Raw genomic sequence first — 21,955 nt, 5'->3', positions numbered from 1 at the left:
CTTTTATCCCCTTCTTGCCAAAAAAGGACCCCAGCCCTAACTAGTTAATCCCTAACACACACTGCTACTCCCAGAGTTGCCTGGCAACTGCTAGGAGGCGTGTCAGAGAGCAAGAAAGGCCTAAATAAATGAGCTGGAGCCTGGGCTGCCGCTTGACATGGATAAAGGGGGTTTCTCTGGATGGGGCTGCCTGGCTGCTTGTGGCTCTGTCATTTAAGTCGAGAAGGACAAGTTGGTTTGGCTGATATTGTTAAATATCTTGGGCTTTGCATCTGATTTTCTCCAGGTGACTGAAAAATGGGTCACATGCCTTTGTGATTTGCAGACACCCTCCCCTCTATCAGGAAGCAGCAACCTCTGAAGACCAAAGATAGGACAGGATGCAATGTGTATGCACCAAACAGAGGCCGAGGGCAGTCCCCCTGCTTCAAATGCTTCCCTGTTCCCTAATTTCCTTCACCCATTCTCCCATCTATTATTCCAAAATATACTCACTGATACCTACATACAGTGCCATGACTTGTGCCTGGCACTGGAAATGCCGAGAGTTACTAACACGGAACATGTGGAAACTAGAACAAAGACAGGCGGGAGGATGTGGTGGAGGGAACCTGGGTTTGGAGGTTGTCTGCTGGCTCTGCTGCTTCCTAGGAATCACTGCAGCCTCCGCTCCATCCCCCGTATGTAAAGGGCTAGTGAGGGGCTGGGATGGGGAATTACTGAGAGCACGGATGGGAAGCAACTTGCAGTTGAACTGAGTGCTGACCCTGTGAGAGGCCACTGAGGTAAACTTGGCAGTGACTAGACACCCCTGGTATCTCAGTTTCTGACCCTGAGACAGTCCTTTGGAATAATTCACCTGGTGTGTGAAGACACACACCACCAGGGAGCCAACACAGGCCCTCCCCGCCCTGGGCTGGGCACCCAGCCTCCCCAACAGACCTGCAGAAGGCACAGATGGGGAGGAGCAGCCTAGCTCCTGGCACAGGGCTGGGCCTCAACAAGCGGCCCCCTTCCTCCTTCCTTCTGGACCTGGTAAAGAAAACAAAGCTCAGGAGTCCCCCAGTCAGCTGCATTCTGAATTTTTTCATTAGGAAAGAGAGAGAGAGAGCGAGAGAGACCAAGGTGGTGATAAAAATCTCAAGGGAGTTCTGAGCCAGGGAAAAGGTCTTCGCATGTGACTGCAGAGGAGATGCCCACCTCTGCTTCTCAGGCCAGAACTTGACCCCTCCTCACAGAGCCAGGCAGGACACGGACTGGAGCTGTCCCCCAATGGGCTCCAGGCTGGCAGGGTCCTCCTCAGACGGAGGAGGTGGGTGAGGGCCAGGGCCATACCCATCTTCCCAGGGCCATCAGGACAGGCACTGTACTGGGCTTATTTAAGCCTCACTACACTCCTGCAAGGAGGCAATTATACATCCACTTTATGGAAGGGGAACTGAGGATTGGAGAGGTGAATAACTGCTCAGGGTCCTGGGAGGCAGAAGCAGAGCAGAGAGGAGCCCGCTTAGGTCCCTCATGTTTCCTGTTTCCAACAAAACACAACACTGTGACTCTGCAGTAACCTGACAACCATGATCCCACCTCCACCTCCCCCACCTGTATGGGCAGTACCCCAGGACCCTGCATGGTGACTGCTGCTGTGGAAGCATTACGAAGCAGTGAGCACAGGCGAGCCAGAGGGGCTGGTAGCGCTGCAGCTGGGCTGCCCTGCGTGGCCCCCACATACCTGGCCTTCTACGCTGCAGGCTCCCTCTGCCCTCAGGGACCTACTGTTCTCAGGCCCTGCCCTGGCACCCACCTCAGGGGCCATTCCCTGCAGACATTCCCCTGTGTCTGCTCACCAGCTTTCTCCCTCACCTTATGTGCCAAAGGCTTTAAATGGACTCACATCTGTTGACCCAGTAAATTCATGTCAAGGAATCTGCCTAAGAAAATAATTCAAACCATGTATGAAGATATATATATAAGATGTTTAGCACAGTGTGGTTTAAAATCATGAAACATTACTGACAATCAAAAAAACCAGCATGCCGGGCATGGTGGCTCATGCCTGTAATCTCAACAGTCTGGGAGTCTGAGGCTGAGGATCACTCAAGCCCAGGAGTTGGAGACCAGCTGGGCAACATAGCAAGACCTTGTCTCTACAAAAATGAACAATAAATTAGCTGAGTTCAGTGGCATGCACCTGTAGTCCCAGCTAGATGGGAGGCTGATGTGGGAGGATCACTTCAGCGCAGGAGGTTGAGGCTGCCATGAGCCATGATCATGCCACTCTAGCCTAGGCAACAGAGTGAGACCCTGTCTCAAAATAATAATAATAAAAAAATAGTAAAATAATTTCTTTTTTACAAGACTAGCACTAGGAAAACATGGTGGGCCTTGGTTCTGATTTCAGATCACAGGAACTCGACAGAAATCTCTGAGGAGGGCCTGGACATTTGCCTTTTTAAAAGCATCCCCCCCCACCCCTCGTTCCCCTGTGCTTCTAATCCATGGCCAGGGTTGGTAACCACAAGGGTCACCTGATAGGCTCTGCTCAGCCACTGTCAATGATGTCTAAGAAGAGATTCTATGTGGTATGAAAAATGCTTACACAAACTAAAAGGCAAAAAAAATTATTAATAACTAGGATACTGGATTGCTTTCTCAGGCATATCTCATCTGCCTACAAGAAAGTTAAAAAACCAAAACCCCAAAATGGAAAAACAAAAGAAACGAAAAATCCTAGAACCTAGATGGGAACCTGCCACAGCTGTATCTCACCTACCTCGTGACGATAGGATTGTGGGTGGTGCTTTCTCATTTCTAGTCCTGTTACTTCGAACATTTTTTTACAAAGAACAAGTGTTCTTTTTTTTTTTTTTTTTTTTTGAGACCGAGTCTTGCTCTGTCACCAGGCTGGAATAAAGTGGCACAATCTTGGCTCACTGCAACCTCTGCCTCCCGGGCTCAAGTGATTCTCCTGCCTCAGCCTACTGAGTAGCTGGGACTACAGGCATGCGCCACCATGCCCAACTAATTTTTGTATTTTTAATAGAGATGGCATTTCATCATGTTGGCCAGGATGTTCTCGATCTCTTGACCTTGTGATCCACCTGCCTCGGCCTCCCAAAGTGTTGGGATTACAGGTGTGAGCCACCGCGTCCAGCCTACAAAGAGCAGGTCCTATTTTTATAACCAGAGAAACAACTGAAAGACAAGCGGCCGTGGGGAGGGAGTCAGCACTGTGTTGCATGCACCCTGGCAGGCTCACTCAAGGCACCATCCTCCCCACTGATGCAGCCAATGCCTCCTCCCTATTTCTCGGGCTCACATGTACTTTGCAGTCATTATTTTAAACTAATCCCCTAAACATTTTTAAGAGACAGGTTCTCACTCTGTTGCCCAGGCTGGAATGCAGTGACACCATCTTGGCTCACTGCAGCCTTGAACTCCTGGGCTGAAGCAATCCTCCTGTTTCAGCCTCCCAAGTAGCTGTGACCACAGGCACGTGATACCACATCCAGCTAATTTATTTTTTGTGGAGATGGGGTCTCTGTATATTGCCCAGGCTGGTCTTGAACGTGCCACCATGCCTGGCTGCCCCAAGCAATCTTACGTGGGGAATGTTGTCACCTCATATTTTAGAAGGGGAGAATTTGCCAAAATTAAATCTATAGTTTAAAAACCATCTAGGTGACTTGGTGATGACCTTGGCTTGAAGCTTGTTTGGAAAATTCCAGGTCTTCTGGTTTCCTTCTCCACCTTATGGAAGAAAGCCATTGTAGGACAGATGAATGGGACTGAAAGGCTGACAGGTCTGCCATATTTCATTGATTCTAAGATGAAAATTACTTCCCATTGTAACATTTCTGAAATCTGGATGTGTCTTATAATCGGTGGCATCCTTCAGTTATAATTGGCACCACTCTTTTCCCTTTCTTAATGGTACATAAACTAATAATACATCTTATGACTGAATAGCAGCTTACATTCAAGGACAAGTGCCATGTCTCCATCTAAACCCATCATGTTATCTCTAAGGTGACAGTTTTAATGGCTACATAATATTCTATCATAAGATGGACTTTAATTTATTTCACCAGTTACCTAATATGGATACTCAGTATACTCCAGTGTTTCACCATTGGGAATGCTGCTACTGTGAACACCCTGGTATTAAGCATTCCCTTTGTCTTCAAGGGGTGTCTTCATCCTCTCCTAGCCTCCAAATCTTGGGAGACATTTTGACACTTCTTGCTGTTCATCTCCCATATTTGATCTATTGCTGAATCTTGCTACTTCTTCTTTCATGGTCTCTGTTTCTGGTTGAGCTACCCAGGGCTCTATTCTGAGTTCCCGTAACACTCCTCTAACTGGTTTCTCTGCCTCCAGCTCTCCTTTCAGCCCATCACTATACTACTGCTCAAAGGTAACTTCAGTCATGTCACCTTTCTGCTCAGAAACTTACACTCCTCACAGGGTCAAGTTCACTCTCTTAGCGTAGCATCCAAGGCTCTGCCAAATTTGGCTCTATCCTCTCCTGCAGCCCCATCTCCCCACCCATTCGCTCCAAACAAAATGGTCCACTCACTGGCTATGAGGGAACCTACCTCCAAGCCTTTGCTTCCTCAGTTACCTCCACCCCCCACTCTAGGAAGGGACGCTCCTTTCTCTTTTTCCAAACCTTACTCATCAGACCCAGTTCAAGTTTCACCTTCCTGATGAAATGTGTTATGTATGGCTCAGTGGATCCTCAGGAAGGATAGGCAGAGGCTTAGCCTCATTTCACAGGTGAAGAAACTGAAGTTTAAATGGATTAAGTGGCTTGCTCAACTTTTAGACAGCTAAGAAGTGCAGAGCCAGGCTTGAAACTCCAGGGCTTCTGTCCTTAAATCCAGTGCCTTCCAGCGCCATGTGCAAGTACGACGATAAACTCCTCCCGTGGAGCAGCCTGTGCCCAGATCCTGCAGCAGCAATATGCCCCGAGCTTCAGCTGCCTTTGGATTCCAGATGCACACATGCCAACAATGAGATCATTGCAAGAGTGAAAATACTTCAAGTCTGTCTGTTCCCAGCAACCCAAGCAAAGGATTGGGCCAGTTGTCCTATTCATTCCCATTTTAAACGGGGGAAGACAACAGTATTGTCCTTGAATTGTGCCAGCTGTCACTGCTTTGACCCTGATTGGTTTGGCTGGACCAAGATCGTGACAAGTAATCAGAGCCACGTCACTCTGACACTAGCAGGACACTATCAAGAACTGGCTTTAAGCTGAAGGGCTTTTGAAAAATCTACGGGAAATACATCTCAGGAAGCAAAGAGAGTGCACCCCTTCTGCTATGTGAGCACACAGTGACGATGATACTGTCCAAAGCTCAGGCAGCCTAGAGAGTAAGGCCTGAGTGCCAGACGGATAAAAAGGAGCAGGAGGGTGGGGTTAGGACGCTACTTCCTGAGCACCCACTGCCCTGCCCACTTCACAGACAGCAGGTCCTGGATGACGGGGAAACAAGGTGTTTGCTGTTATTCTTTGTGTTTTACTTGAATACATGACAGAGTCAGAGCAGTAAAGACACTTACCAATGTGTAATTGCGGCTTATGAGGAAGTGTGATCCCTGCTCATGCTCAGAATTTCTACAGAGAATACATTGCCTCAGATCCCCTGAACTTTTGTCATTTGATCTAATTAAATGCTACAGGTTAAAGTAAAAATAGAAACAAACAGCCCTGGCCTATGGGCAGTGCAGCCAGTGTCCCTCACATCCGACTCCAATTCCGACTCCAATTCCGACTCCGACGAGGCTGGGTGTGACAGTGTCACTCACCCGCTCGAGACGAAGGCAGCCCTGTGCTCCTGGGAGAACAGACCTGTCAGCAGGGTTTCCCTCCAACATTCTCCCCTCTACAGGGTGACCCAGGTCCCTAGGCCAATTCCTGCATTCTCCTCAGCCAGAAGGCCAAGAGTAGGCCGAGGAGAGAAACAGCAAGGAAGAGTTTCTCTCCGAAGCTAAGAGGACTGTTACTGTCCTTGGTTTCAGAGAAGACCTGGTGTCTTCACATCCTTGCAATCACGAGTCACCTCATGAGGCAGGCAGGGGACATGGATGAGTCGACGAGGCCCAGAAAGGGAGAAGGGCCAGAGGTGGGCAGGGTCACTTCCCGGTCCTCACTGTGACCACTTACACCAAGACCCCTCGCAGGAGCCATGAGGCATGAGACCCAGGAGGCTCTGCTTTCTCAAGCATGGAGGGGCGGTCCCTCGAAAGAACAAGGGTGGAGAGGCCCAGTGGGAAAGCAGGGGCTCTGGGGCCATCTGGCTTTTCCGGGCTAAGTTGTTTCTCTTCCCTGAGTTTTGGCTCCCTCATTTGTAAAGTGGAGCTGATCGTCTCTGCTGCACAGGTGCACTGTGAAGCCCCAGGGAAAGCAGGTGAGTGTGAGGGGCCTGGCGCTGGATCTGACACACGGCCGGGGCTTACCGTCTAGGGTGGTGCACAGGGCGTAACAGCCCCTGGAGCAGCCAGGGTCTCACATATGATAGCACAGCCTCCTTGTGCTGAGAGGTATGGCAAGGGGAGTACACTGTCCCCCACCACAAACACACACACGCTCTTCTAGATGAATCCGAAAACCAGAAGGATCATGGCATTTCTTGTGGCCCCTGAGGTATGCTTCTCAGCCCTGACCAAACACAGGCTCTGGGACATGCCACGGCTACTCACCGGCTCGATTTTCAGAGCGTTTCGGTAGCTACCGAAGAAAGCGGCCTGGGCCTTAAGGAACGCTCTGGCCACACCATCCCCAGTGGTTGTGGAGACCTTTTTCAGCCTGTTCTTCAGGGAAGAGATCTGGTGATGGAGAGAAAGAAAACACAGGTTGAGGACAGGGTCAAAGTGGGGTGGCTAAGTTCACTATATATGGAGCTCTGGAAGATCCTACGGATGGCAGGATCCGTTTGATTCCAGTTACTGGAAGAACAAAAATGTGTTCAGGTCGGGTGCGGTGGCACACGCCTGTAATCCCAGCTACTTGGGATGCTGAGGCAGGAGAATCACTTGAATCCAGGAGGCGGAGGCTGCAGTGAGCCAAGATCACGCCATTGCACTCCAGCCTGGGGCAACAGAGTGAGACTCAGCCAAAAAAAAAAAAAAAAAAAAAAAAAAAAGTGTTCAGAATTAGGGCATCTTTTTGAAATTTAAATGAATGTTGTTCCTATTAGAACATGTCTAATAAAAACAAAAACCATTTTTAATGACTTACTCCATGCCAGGTAAGCACTTTTGCATACATTTTACAATCTAGTTAATTTAACAATCCGGTGAGGAAGGGATTAATGTTCCCATCTTACAAGGGTAAAACAGCCTCAGGGAGGCTAGGCTACATACCTAGGAACAAACTCAAGACATGGCCACATTCCAATCAAAGTCTTGTAGTCTGAGCCCAAACTCAGACTTTCAGTTCCTATTCTATACCCTCTTAAAGCTACTTACAAATGTTAGAATAAAGGCTTATTTATATTTCTCACACATAATACTCTAAAGGAAGTGTGACAGCTTATACTAACAGACACATACTCAAGACGTTAAAACAAAATATTTGGAAATGATGATAATGGACAAAGAAGCAGGTAATAGATTTGCTATATAAATGTAAGCCATCGGGTCTTATATGGTGGGTAGAAATGGGCTTGAATTTGACTTAAAAGTCTCCCAGTAGCCAAAGCAAAGAGGGAAATATGAAGGCTGTGAGATTTCACAGGTCCATGTACTACAAACAAACCCGTTGGTCAAATGAATAAAGATTCTCCTGAAAGTGAGACATAAAAAACAATGTAGGAAAGACTGTGTGACATGGTGGCTGCTGCCCTCAACATCAAGCTTCCTGGACTATTTCTAACACGCATTTCATTCATCTCAAGGTGCCACGCTTCACAGCACACCTTTCATACTGCGTTCCACATAAGAGGAGCCCCTGGAACTGTGCAACGTGGTGACCTCGAGTTATTCATTCACTCAACAAGTATTTATTATTTCCTATGTACCTAGGACTATGTTGGGCGTTGGGAATACAAGGGATACAATGAAACTACCCAGGGGTCTTGCCCTCATTCAGCTGACATTCTAGTGAGAAAAACAGGAAGGCACGTGGCATTGCTACTGTGACAAGCCTGTAATAGAGCTTGTCTAGGGGGTCAAGGAAGGCTTCCTGGAGGGCAACAGGCTTGCACTAAGATCTGAAGGATGGGTGAGGGTGGTTAACTCAGCAAAGAGGGGAGAGCACCACATGCTAAGTATGGGGAGTGGCATGCAAAGGCCCTGCAGTGCAGAAGAGTTCAGGGAACAGAAAGAACCCTGGCTTCAGTGGAGAAAATGAGGGGAATATGGCTTGAAATGAGGCTGGAGAGAAAGGCAGGGGTCTGAAGGGATTTTTTTCCTTCGTCTTGAGAGAGAAACAGAAAACTAATGATTGGTTTTAAGCATTCAGGTAACATATCGAGAGCACGTTTCATGGAAACTAATTCTGTAAGAGACCAGCTACTGGTAGGACATTATTTAAATAAAAAACTTAGGATACAATAGAAAATTAGATTTAGGTGATCCATGAATCTTTTACAGATTTCTAATATGAATGAGTCAAGATTATTTTTCTGGGTAGAGGATCCATAGCTTTCCCCAGAATCTTAAAGGTGCCTGTGACCCTAGAAATATTAAGAATCACTTGCTGAGAAGTCTGGGGAAAAAAAATCTGATCCGGGAAGGACTAGATAGACTTTAGAAATGATCCATGCACATTATGTCTTGTTCCCAAGCTTCTAAGAGGAAAAATTTTTAATAGCTTATTGAGACATAGTTCACATATAAAACTCATTCATTTAAAGTACACACTTTGGTGGTTTTTAGTATAGTCACAAGATTGTACAACCATCACTACTAACTCCAGAACATTTTTTATCATCCCCGAAAGAAACTTCATACTCATTAGCTGTCACTCCCCATTCCCTACCAATTTCAACCCTACACCAGACCCAAGCAATCACTTACCTTCCTTCTGTCTCTACAGGTTTGCCTACTCTGGACATTTCATATAAATAGAATTAACAATAGGTAGTATTTTGCCATCAGATTATTTCCCTTAGCACACTGCTTTATGAACAAGGATCGTCCATGTTGTAGCATGTGTCAAGACTTCATACTTTTTATGGCTAAATAATATTCCACTGTATGGAGAGACCACATTTTATCAATCTGTTCATCAGCAGATGGACATTTGGGCTGTTTCTACTTCTTGGCTGCTACGAATAATGCTGCTATGAAGATTCACGTACAAGTTTTTTTGTGGAGACAACAGAAATTTCGAGGTAACAATCTGAAAAGCAAAAATCCTCCACCAGACCTTATGCAATGAAGACAAGCTGGAAGGATACACAAAGTCACCAAGCAGTGCTCAGTGTATAGGAAGCCATTCATAAATGTGAACTGTTTATAGGAAAAAAATCCTTTGCTATTGATAAAGGGCATGCCTCACGTTTGGATGCTAAACTGAGTGAAGATGGGACTGATACCCTCCTCTGATAAGTTAGAAGCCAAGGGGACGTGCCCAGCACTTTGGGAAGCTGAGGCAGGAGGATCGCTTGAAGCCAGGAGTTCAAAACCAGCTTGGGCAACACAGTGAGATCCCATCTCTATAAAAAAAAAAATAAAAAGATTTTAGCCAGCCATGGTGGCACATGCCTGTAGTCTCAGCTACTTAGAAGGCTGAGGTGGGAGGACTGCTTGAGCCCAGGAGTTCAAGGTTGCAATGAGCTATGACTGCACCGTAGCACTCCAGCCTGGGTGACAGAGCAAGACCCTGTCTCAAAAAAAAAAAAAAAAAAAAAAGAAGTAAAAAGCCTTGGGAACATACACTGAGGGGGTAGTTAGCCCACCTCCACTCCAAGAGGGGACCATGGAAAACAATCTTCATTTGGAAGCAGTTTGAAGTCTATCTCAACATCCGGTTATCTACAACTGGTTTATTATGACCTTCCCTTATCAGGGACACATGAGCGCCAGCCCCACAGTGGTGAGAGCCCCTGAGGAGCAATGCAGGCCATTCAGCACCTAGGCTGACTCTGCCGTGGACTTCCGCCTCCAAAGAGAAGTACAAAAAAGAAGCATGCTCTATTAACATGCTAAAAATACTACCCACTCCCTGCCCCTGCCCCCAAAATAAAAATAAAAATCCTGCCCCTCCCAGGGACTACAGTGACATTTCCATCCTTTGAAATGGTACAAGCCGCTGTCGCTCTCCTTCTGGCTCCTCAAAGGCCTTGGGCCACCTGTGCCGCAGATTATTCCTCACTTAACCTTCCCTGGCCTTTCTCTTTCATTCGGGAGGTGTTTAATTACCTTGGATTCACAACGCTGCACTTCAGGTGAGCCTCTCCTAATGGCCTTATTACCATTTTACACAAAGAAGGAGTCGTTGATTGTAACTGAGCAAATACTAGCGTGTTCCTTCCTGCCTGCCCCAGCTGGTCTGAAACTAGCCAAGTGGTCCTGGGCTCCTGGTGCCCCTGTGACCACTTAGGCCAAGAATTCTGAAGACCTCCTCTCACCCTGCAACATGGAGAAGCTTTTGTCTTGATCTGCCAGCACCTTAAACTTTGAAACTGCAAGTATCTGTGCATCTGATCGCTGGGGAGTAGCATTTGTCCTTTAAATACAAGTGAGGGAAGAAAATTTAAGGTTTAAATAACACAGAGTCATATATCTAAAGCTGAATTTGCCCTCAGTACCCCTAGGGGTGCTGGTCAAATCATTAACATTGGGATTCATCTGGGGTAATTTGGGTGTGTTGTAAGTGCCGGTGAGGATGGCTTCCTCCTTTAATCAGGTGTTATAGGAGGAAGACAAAGCAAAGGAAAGGGGGGACAAAACTGAACTCACCAGCTTCTGTCTAAAGTGCCCTTTCCTCTCTGTGTGCCATCTTGGTTACCACAGCATCATTCGGCCAGTCTCCTGGGCCAGGTGTCAGATGTCAAGATTCCCTACTTCTCCCTCCTTCCCACAAACATTCTCCACATGTCATCAACACCAACCCAGATATGCCCTGAATCCACTCTCTCCTCTCAGTGCCCATGACACTGCCCTGTAAATTCAGCTCCATCACCCTCTCTGGCCCAGACTAGTGGAACAGTTTCCTCGGTGGGCCTTTCTTTGCCTTCAGTTTCTCAATGCCATCCACCCATATCTGTCCTAGTAATCTTGGAAAAATCCAAATCCAATCACTTTGATTCTCCATCAAAACCCTTCAGTGTCCCCGCCCTTCACTGTCATCACCTTCAGAAAAACATCCAAACTTCCACGAGCAGTCTGTCGTCAATCAGCCTCACTTCCACCTGCCCTACTTAATGTTAAACTTGGATATCCAGAAGCACAGGCTACTTTCCAGCCCATTTCCATCTCAGTAGCTCAGTCCTGGTTGTCTCTTGTCCCTTCCTGTCCTGCTTGTGAACATCTATTCAACTTCTGAAAGACCATCCAAATATCCATCAATTGGGGCCTCTGAAATACATTATCCCACATCCTCACCAGGAAATACCACATAGCTGCTAAAAAGGACATGGCAGTACTCTACGAACTGACACAAAAAGATGTCCGTGAAATACTGTCGAGTGGGGAAAAAACATGCAGGTTGCAGAGTAACATGTACAGCATGAATCATTTTAAAATTATATATAAATATATATGCAGTAAAAATCTAAAATGCTACATTATCAAACTTTAACCATGCAAGGATGCTTTCACTTTCTATTTTACACACTTGATTGTTTTGATTATCCTTTAAGAAAAAGCATATGTTACTTTTACAATAAAGAATTAAAATGAGGTATTTTTCTTTAATAGTCAAATTACCCATTGCCTTGGGTTAAGGGAAAGAGGGAATCCAGATGTCCCCCCATCTGTGAAGCCTGCCCTGACCACTAAGTCTCAGCCTCCTTGGACTGAGCAGGTGGTTCCATGGCGAACTGTACTTTCTACCTCCTTTCCTGATGGACCGAGTTCCCCGCAGGGCCAGCAGCCAGCACAGTTCTTGGCTCAGTGTACTCATGCAGCACTTTCTGCTGAATGAAAGAACGAACGAACGAACAAGTGTTTGACATTGTGAAAGGCATTTTCAGTGGCTGAGCCTCTCTGCTTGGAGGAAAAGTCTAGGATCACATTCTTTAGTGATGGATCATTAATAGAAACTGGTCTCTGTTGGAAAGGATGGGAAGAGAAAGTGATATTCATTCCCCCTCTGTAGAATGCCATTGCTAAGACACAACCACAATGGCAGGAGAAATGAACATCTGCATGCGGAATGAGTCAGAGGGAACAAGGAGACCAGTCTTATACAACCACAAACTTATCATATCCCGTAACACACACAGTATTGCCCCTGCCCCCCCTTAACCCAACCCTGTCCCCTGGTCCTCCTTTCACTGGTCACTGTTCTTAACCTCTTAGGTCCCTGGGCTTCATCTACTCCTCTGTCCCCACTGCACCCCTCAGGCAGTAAAGCATAGAGTTTGAATCACAGAAGCCTAGGTTTAAGATTGAAAACCTGGCTTCCCTACTTTAACCTTTCTGAGCTTTAGTTCTTTGGCTGTAAAATGAAGTATGTACAACATGTATACATTGTGAGGAGTAAAATATAATGGATATAAAATGAAGAATGGATGTAGCAGAGTGCCTAGCTTTTTTTTTTTTTTTTTAGTTTAGATTCATCTTTTACCAGTACTATTGCAACAGTCTTTGAGCTGGTGTCTCTTCCTCTGTTCTCTTCCTAGTCTAATCCATCCTTTGCATTGAATTACCTTCCTAAAACAAGAGGTTATATCATGTCATTCCCTCTAAAATTTTTAGTGGCTCCCTACTGTGAATATAATAAAGTCTCAATTCCTTAGCATAATATTTAAGGCCTGTTAGGGGCTTGGCTCGAGCTCCATTTGCACCTTTGTCTTCCACTTGATTTCAAAGGCCTCAAAACCCATTCCTAAATCTGGGATATTCTTTATCGTATTTTCTAACAAACTCTTTTTATTAAAAAATACAAGCCCCCAACTTTCTGTCAGAACAAACAGCTCTTTCTCAGGGCACGATGGCCTATTCCTTTGTTGATTCCTAATCTTTGCAGGTCCCATGCTGGAGATGTGCTGGAAACGGAACTGCAGAGGAGGGAGGGCCTGGCTCCTAAGGACTACCAGTTTAGCCCCTACAAATCGGATACGAGTTAGCTTACTACTACTTCAGAAGGGGTTCTCGTGTTGCATAAACCATCATTCTCTTCTTTAGGCCTTTATATACCAGCAGTTTACATGTCTTTCTCCCCAGGAGAATGAAAACACCCTGTTAGTACACATTAGTGCTCAAGAAGTAGCGTGTTTTTCCTTTATCATTTGGTTGCAACTTCTGGGGCCTGGGAGTGGATGGCAGACTATTGAGTGTTCACCTCTAAGACAATGCTATCTATCTCTTTCCATCAATCCTGGCACCTTAAGATTTCTCAGCTCTTCTCCACTGCTCTGGAGAAAAAGACTAAAGCCCTAGCCTGGCCTGCAAGGCCCTGTTTGATTTGGCCACAGAGTCTTTCAGATGAGAGGCTCTTGCATCCTCCTTTGTGGCTTCAGCCACCCGCATCGGACTCCAGTCCCACTGGCCTCCCCCTTACCCCAAGACCTTTGCATAGGTTACTTCTGGTGTGGAGTGCTCTCACCCACCATTGCCCCCTTGCCTAGAATTCTGCCTTGTCCAACATAACTTTCTGCAATGATGGAAATAATCTATCTTCTGTCCAACGACATCCAATATGCTAGCTACTACTGAGCACTTGAAATGTGGCTGGCGTGACTGAGAAGCTGAAACTTTTATTCCATTTCATTTCGATCCATTTAAATTTAAATAGCCATGTGTGAACAGTGGCTACCATATTGGACAACACAGGGCCCTAAGTTGACTACTACTCATCCTTCAGGTCTCAGTTCAAATATCACTTCCTCAGTCGAACTGCTGAGGCTAGACTAAGGTTCCCCTATTATACGCCCTCACTCTGTCTTTCGTTTAGGGACACACAACAATGTATAATGATGCATTCCGCAAGAATCCAATTAGCGTCTGTCTCTCTTTTTTTTTTCAGATGGAGTCTCACTCACTCTGTTGCCCAGGCTGGAGTGCAGTGGCACCATCTTGGCTCACTGTAACCTCTGCTTCCTGGGCTCAAGCAATTCCCCTGCCTCAGCCTCCTGAGTAGCTGGGATTATAGGCATGTGCCACCACACCCAGCTAATTTTTGTATTTAATTTTAGTAGAGGTGGGATTTCATCATGTTGGCCAGACTGGTCTCAAACTCCTGACCTCAAGTGATCCACCCCCATCGGCCTCCCGAAGTGCTGGGATTACACGTGTGAGCCACCGCACCCGGTCTAATGTGTTTCTCTTCTATTAGACTGACCAGTCTAGGAAGGCAGGAACCATGTCCATGCTCAGTGCTGGCGCACCTCAATGAGAGGCACCGTTCTAAAAGTCTGGCTCAAGTTAGTCTGTGCAGGTACTGCTTCTCTTTCCTGGGAGCTGCATTAACTGCTGGGTGTCACAGTTGGAGTTGAAAGATTTTATTATTATTATTATTATTACAAATTAGACACACAGCAGCAGGTGTGGAGGGGCAATCGAGTCACATCTTCCTCCCTCCTTTAAGGACTAAGGCAAGTTGATTAATTCTTCTTTACCTGCATAAAGTAGGCATCAAGGCTTTATTCTAAAATCCCACAGGGAATGTGTGCGTCTGGAGAGGGGAGAAGGGGTTAGTGACTTGTTTTCCCATCCTCAGGGGCACATAAACATTGGCTCCCTCTGCCACTTTCACATTGGCAATGAGAAATGGCAAACTGTCATTTCCATTACATAAGTGTATCTACCTATGCCTTCCTCAGTTCTTGCCTCAAATTCAAAACAAAAAGTCTTCATATGCAAAGGCAATAACACCCCAGTCTCTTTCCCAGGAATAGTTTCTGTAAGAACAAGACATTTATCAGGAGAAAGGAACAGAAACTAGTATTTATCAAGTACCCTACTAGTTCACAAATGACATGACAAGTATTTTCATATCCAGTACTGTATTAAAATTTCAGAACAAATGGCCTAGGAAGGCACAGCTATCCCCAGTACACAGATGAGGAAAGTGAGACCCAGCTCCACATCACACTGACAGTAAGGCAAGGGCAGAAGCCAAAGTCAAGTCCAAGTCTATCTTCCTCCAGAGTCTGTGCCAGTCCATTGATTCTCACTGCTGCCAAGGTTTCTTAGACCACCAAATTAGATATGTCTATGATACTGGTTTATTTTTTCCCTGATTTATTATATCTCCATTATTGTTTCCTCTCATTCCTTGCTTTTCTGTTTCTTGAGAACATGGTTGTACCTTGACCTCAGTTGGCTTTAATTACTTCTTCTGCATCCCATTTTCCCCTCAAAGATCCTGGTTCTCCACGGGGCAGTGAGGGCTGTGCTGTTTATGCGGAGCTCCATGCTGGAGCTGGCTATGACCCTATGAGCCCGGATCTCTGCTCCCTCCCTCTCCCCTGACAACTTGTGGGCTGTGTATACATCAGAAAGTTAGTGGCAAGAGCTAGAATTCTAGGCAGCTTTTCGTCAGACAAAAGGATCAATTATTATTATGTGAATGGCTACTTCGTTATGTGCTGTAGCGGCTCTGCTGAGCATCCCATGAACAAGCTATCGAATCCTTATAGAATGACATCCTTGGAGTAAAAAAGTGCAATTTTAAAACAAAACCAAAAAAGGCCTGTTTCCACTATCTGCCAAAGAAAGCTCAGGAGGAGTCTTGCCCACACATATACACTCTGGCCCCTCCCCATGAGATTAATCTGAGTATCTCACCATTTGAAACTGAAACACACAGCAGTGAAGACTTTTGCCTTTTTCTATTTGTAAATCTTACCTTCCTCCAAATACTTTTTTTTTTTGTTGGCCCAGAGTAAGTGAAATTATCTTTGTTTTCCTTATACAACAATTTAGCTTTAATACACTACACATGCATACATACACACACACACACACACACACACACACAAATTAATGTAGCTAGAAAATCCTACCCAAGCTACAGGAGACTACAAAATCTGGGCTCAAAGTAAATGTGTATTTATATTTATATTATTAGGTGGTCATTCCATAAAAAGATTGCTTCTAACCAAATATGTGCATGCATGTATGCATACACATACACACACATATATCTATCTGGGGAGTGTTTTCAAAGAAGGGTTTTCTCCCCATACTTCTGGCAGTTCAGGTTTAAAGGTCAGATTTAAACTATCACCATGTTTCACAATGCAATCTGTGCAGTGCCGCGTAATGAAATGGTTCAGTAAAGGTGCTCATGGAAATTCTTTTAATTAGGTCTAAGGCTTTTCAGTTGTCAACATGAATAAACCAAGAAGCATTCTCTTGCAAACACAACACACAAAATTACAGTGTAAGTTACCTTTGAAAAAACTGATATACACTTGCAAGAGAAACCTTATACGTTTTTTACAACACAACATCCACCAATTTTTTTTTAATGACCAATATCTTTCAACAACAAAATGGACTGCAAACCAAAAATAAAACGACTGCTCTATTTCTAATGAACCAGAACACTAATGCCTTTTCTAACAGAAAGTATTTGGAGGAAGACTAAAGTTAATCATAATTAAAAATGTTTATCAAGAGACTAACGACTTTCTTCATGAGCAAAAGCCACCTTTCCATTTAACTATAATTAATTCTACAGATCAGCAGTATCTCAGTCAGACATGTGAATGTCCCACAATGACTCTGGCAAATTGAATGACATCTAGTAAAAATGAACCAAAATGTACTTCTGCCTTCAGAGCCACTATCTGAGGCCCAAAAGATGAGCATATCACAGCAGGAACGCCACCAAGATGTCTGCTTTCCAAAGCCGTGTTAACAAACTAAACCATATAGGTTTAGAAATTTTAACCATCAGTTCACAGCTAGAAATTGAAATTCACAAAACTCTAAGAAAACAGTAGGTTGCTTGGGGCAGTTGGGTTGTATTTGCACTGAGCTTTGAGAGAAAAGCAAAACTAAAATGATTCCAGTCACCACCAGGAGTTCAGATTTAGATGAATACAAAGGTGTTCACAAATGCCAACCGAACTTTAGACCCGACGTGGAATGAGACAACTCAGATGGAGCAATGGCAGCATGTCACAAACATGCATAATAAATCAATGTCTTGACTGATCAAACGATGAATATATTCTAGTGAACTCTAGGCATGAGGGGACCACACTCTACAGTATATGGATTTACTCTGGGCTCAGACAGACTTGAGTTCAAATTCTGACTTTGCTCCTGGCTATTATCTGGATGCCTCTAGGCAAGTTACTTAGCCCCTTTTCTTCATCTATAAAAAGGGGATAAACTACCATCCCCTCCTTTTTTTGCAGGATTCTTATGTAGATTAAATGTCAAGATTTTCAAATCCCCTAGCACAGTGCCTGGCACACACTAGGGGCCTAATCGATGGTGACTTTTCTTCTGCGCTAGCTCAACTCCAAAGCCAAAACTACCCAAGCCTTTATTTTAGCATCGAAAAGAATCATGGGTTCACAATTAACATTTTCTAGGGCATCAATTACTGAAATGTCACTCATTATGCTGAGCCTAGTGGATTTATTTAGTGACCCAAACTTGGTGTGTATTTGGGAGTTAATGAAGAGCTTGGTGTTTACAAAGATAAAAGTAGGGTTTGTCTCAGCCACAATCCTGGGCTGAATGGATATAGATTTCCCTGCTTAGGGATGTGGCCAGGCCGGATTCATGGTGGATCACATGGACACATCCACACAGAGCGAGATATCTCCCAAGGGGATCCGGGCATCTCCACCTCCTCAGGGGAGGGGAAAAAAAAAACCCAGGAAGGGGGGTGGGAAGAGTGTATAATAGATGTGTTTCACAGTGTCCCCGCTGCGATGAACAACTTGATCCACTTACAGTTCCAAACACATGATGCATAAAGGAGCTGACAGAAATTCAATTCTTGCAAAGAAAAGCATCTGCTCTCTAGTGGGAACGGCCAAATATTAAGCAGTTTTAAGGCAGGGCAAAGACCTAGAGGAGCACACTTCATTATCTAGATAGCTAGAGTAAAGAAATGCAGAGGATTACAAACGAACGAAAAAGTAGCCAAGATTCCAAGCATTAATTACCCGGGGTAAAATGATTCAAGTTAAATCTTTGTTACGACAAATATTAAACCCAGCTGTGTTTATGTAGCAGTTGTGAAAAAGAAGAAAAAAAGAAATCCGTGTACAATATCTGTGAGCTCTGCCAGTTAATTGAATTTGCTGGCAGCACTTCCTCCACCACAAGCCAAACATCCTCAAAGATAAAATGTAGCTTTTAAACAGACCTGGGAAAAACAGAATCAAGAAATTTCAACCAATAAAACACAACTCTTTACTGGTATAAAAGTAAAGTAAAATTCAGTAATGAAAGGAAGGAAGTCTCTTAAACATTTACTGCATTCCAAAGCTTGGAATTGCGGTTTATTGCTGAGGTCTCTTCTGATGTCCCACAGTGCTCCTGCTCCAGCATCTTTAATGAAGTCCCATAAACTCCCATAAAATCCTCGATTGTTGACAAATCATATACACACATGCTCAGGGCAAGGCTCACTGGATCATGATGCTCCCTTCCTGAATGAATGAGATTCATTGTGATCCAGTGACCAGTGTCGCCGAGTGGCCCAAGACAGAACAGGCATGGACAAACAACTCCTTAAAAGCATGAGGAATGAATGACTGGATGCTGGTCACAGGTGATACTAAGAATTCTCTCAGCACACTGTCCCCGACCCCCAGTCCAATATCAGTAGATGTGGGGTGGGGGAAAACTTTGGTCAGATTCTAGCAACCAGAAAAGCAGCAACAGGTGGGATTCAACACTCGACTCAGTCTGGGACTCCTGGTAGCATGAATTTTACCACATCATTCCCTGGCTTAATTATCTTAGTAGATGCCCCACTGCCCCAAACCACTGCCCCAAACTTGAAGTCCAAACTTGTTTTTGTGACCATTCCCAATCTGGTCCCCCCTGTCTATTTGGGTCTCATCTTTTGTCCCTCCTGATTGCACACCCTATGTTCTAGCCGTAATAAACTGTTAATTCCTGGTTCACACCTCCAACCTCCATGCATTCAATTCTCACCCTTCAGTGCACTCATCCCTCCTTTCCAGGAAGGATGACTGTATCCATGTTCCCACAGCTCCATACACTAAGCATACACCCAAAAAACTTTGGATAAATGAATAATGAACAAATAATCTCCATACCTGAACTGGCTATAGATCTGCCCATTTGGAAGACTCTGAACTGGAAACATCCAGAGTCTCCCGTGTACGTAAGCAAAGCTGTCAGTAAAAAGTACAAATGGGTAGAAGAGCAATGGCAAGAGATGAGGTAGGAGAGATGGGCAGAAAGTGGATTATAAAGGGCCATATTATGGAGTCTGAATTTCACCAAGAGAAAAATGAGGCACCACTAAAGGTTTTCAGTTGGGGAGTGGTCTCCATGCTTTGTTTATAGCCTTTGTTTATATACCTTGTTTATAGCCTGGAGGATGAACTGGGACTGGAGAAGTGGGGGCAAGACTGGCAGTCCAGCCTGCATTAGCTCTTCTACTAACCAGCCTGGGACCTCACTGAGAATCATGGCTATGTCTTAATCACCTCCATACTCACTATACCCAATATAAAGCCTAGCACATAGTAGGTGCTCAGGAAATGCCTGCTGAATGAATAAACATTCTATCAGAAAATACTAACAAAAATGCATTAACAGGGTAGAAGTATCAAGTCTACAAAAAGGCCTAGTCCCTAGCTTCCGGAATCAAATGCATTGTGGACTCACAGGGAAAGATCACACACCAGTTCCTACAAGCCCCACAGGACATCTTGGGAGTCTGAGGGTTCTGGGCCTTTGAAGAAATATGGCGTAGAGAAGGCCAGGGCTTGAGATAAACATGAAGTCTGTTCTCTATGAATGGAGCTACCATAAACATTCATGTACAAGCCTGTTTGGATATAGTTTCGTTTCCCTTGGGTGAACAGCCAGGTGTGGGATTGTTGGGTTGTATGGTAGGCGTAAGTTTAACTTCATAGGATATTGCCAAACTGTTTTCCAAAGTGGTTGTACCGTATTATACTTCCATCAGCAGTGATGAGAGCTCCACATAAATGTTTCCACATCTTTGACAATATACTTGGTGTTGCCAGTGTTTAAATAATTTTAAAGTCAGGTTTATTGAGGTATGATTCACATATCTTAAGATTCACCATCTTTAGTGAATGGTTCTATGAATTTTGAAAGATGCATATAGTCATATATCTATTACCACAATCAAGATACAGATGGTATATCATCCCCCAAATTTCCCTTGTGCCACTTCTAGTCCTGGCAACCACTCAGCTGTTTCTAGCTTTATAGTTTGGCCTGTTCCAGAATGTCAAATAAATGGATTCTGTCACTTATCATAATATATTTGAGATTCATCTATTTTGTGGAATAGATCAGTAGTTAGTTTCTTCTAGATTGTGGAGTAGCCTTCTATTTTATGGGTGTACCACTGATTGTTTATATATTAACCAGTTGGGGGACGTCTGTATTGTTTCTGGTTTGGGTTGCTAAAAACATACACATACATAAGTTTTCATTTTCTTGGGCAAATACCTAGGTGTGGGATCACTTGGTCATACAGTAAACATATGTTTAAGATATACATTTATAAGAAATTCAGCCTTTTTATTTTAGCCATACCAGTGGGTATGCAGTGGAACCTTGTTGTGACATTAATTTGTACCCTCATGACTAATGACGCTGAGTATCTTTTCATGTGCGTATTGGCTATTTTAATATCTTTTTGTGATGTGTTTCTTCAAATATTTTACCCATTTTAATTGAGCTATCTTCTTGCTACTGAGTTTTGGAATTTTTAAATATTTTTTGGATAAAAGTCCTTTTTTAGGTATAAGTGTTAAGAATATTTTATCTCATTTTGTCTGTGGCTTGCCTCTTCATTTTTTAAATGATGCTTTTGGGGAGCATAAGTTTTTACCTTTCATGACGTCCAATTTATCACATTTTTATTTATGATGTATGCTTTTTATATACTAATAAATTTTTGCCTACCCCCAATTCATGAGGATTCCCTCTCATATTTTTTTTCCTAGTCATTTGATTGCTTTTGTTTCTACTTTTAGGTCTATAATCTGTTTTGAGCTAATATTTGCATGAGGTAAAAGTCAAGGCTTCTTTTCTTTCCATATGGATATCCAGTTGTTTCAGCACATTTGTTGGAAAAAAAGATCCCTCTTCTTTCCCTTTTGAATTACTTTGTCATACTTGTTGAAAAATCAATTGATCACTTATGTATAGGTCTAATTCCGGACTCTTAATTTTTTTCCATTGATTTATATGTCTTTCTACACTGTATTGATTACTGTAACTTTATAGTAAGTCTTGCAAACAGGTAATATAAGTCCAACAACTTTGTTCTTCTCTTTCAACATTGTTTTGGCTATTCTCGATCTTTTGCATATTCATATACATTTTAGAATCAGCTTGTCAAGTTTACCCAAAAAAAAGCCATCTGGAATTTGGGTTAGGATTATATTGAATCTATAGATCAATTTAGGGAAAATTAACATCTTAAAAATATTGAGTAAAAAAATATTGAGTCTTCCAATCCAAAACATGGAATAGCTCTCCATTTATTTAGGTCTTTTAAATTTTTTCTCAGAAATGTTTTATAGCTTTCAGGATACAAATCTTCAACATATTTTCTTAAATTTATTCCTAAGTATTTTGTGTTTTGTATGCTATTTTAAATGGTACTTTAAAAAATCTCATTTTC

At 43.9% G+C, this 21,955-nt stretch overlaps 1 protein-coding gene across 6 annotated transcripts in view; it reads right to left on the bottom strand.

The window, feature by feature from the left end:
• Nucleotides 1-21,955, bottom strand: part of DENND1A (DENN domain containing 1A) — a 544,396-nt gene that overhangs the window by 168,690 nt on the left and 353,751 nt on the right. For all 6 annotated transcript variants that reach the window (XM_025359631.1, XM_025359633.1, XM_025359632.1 and 3 more), the window contains one exon: nt 6,706-6,831. In XM_025359631.1, the coding sequence (XP_025215416.1) occupies nt 6,706-6,831 (126 nt within the window). The remainder of the gene's footprint in view (nt 1-6,705; nt 6,832-21,955) is intronic.

The sequence above is a fragment of the Theropithecus gelada genome, chromosome 15, assembly GCF_003255815.1.
Source record: "Theropithecus gelada isolate Dixy chromosome 15, Tgel_1.0, whole genome shotgun sequence".
Classification (NCBI taxonomy): Eukaryota; Metazoa; Chordata; class Mammalia; order Primates; family Cercopithecidae; genus Theropithecus; species Theropithecus gelada.
Note: the sequence above shows the minus strand (reverse complement) of the source record. Positions and strands in the feature narration are given on the sequence as shown.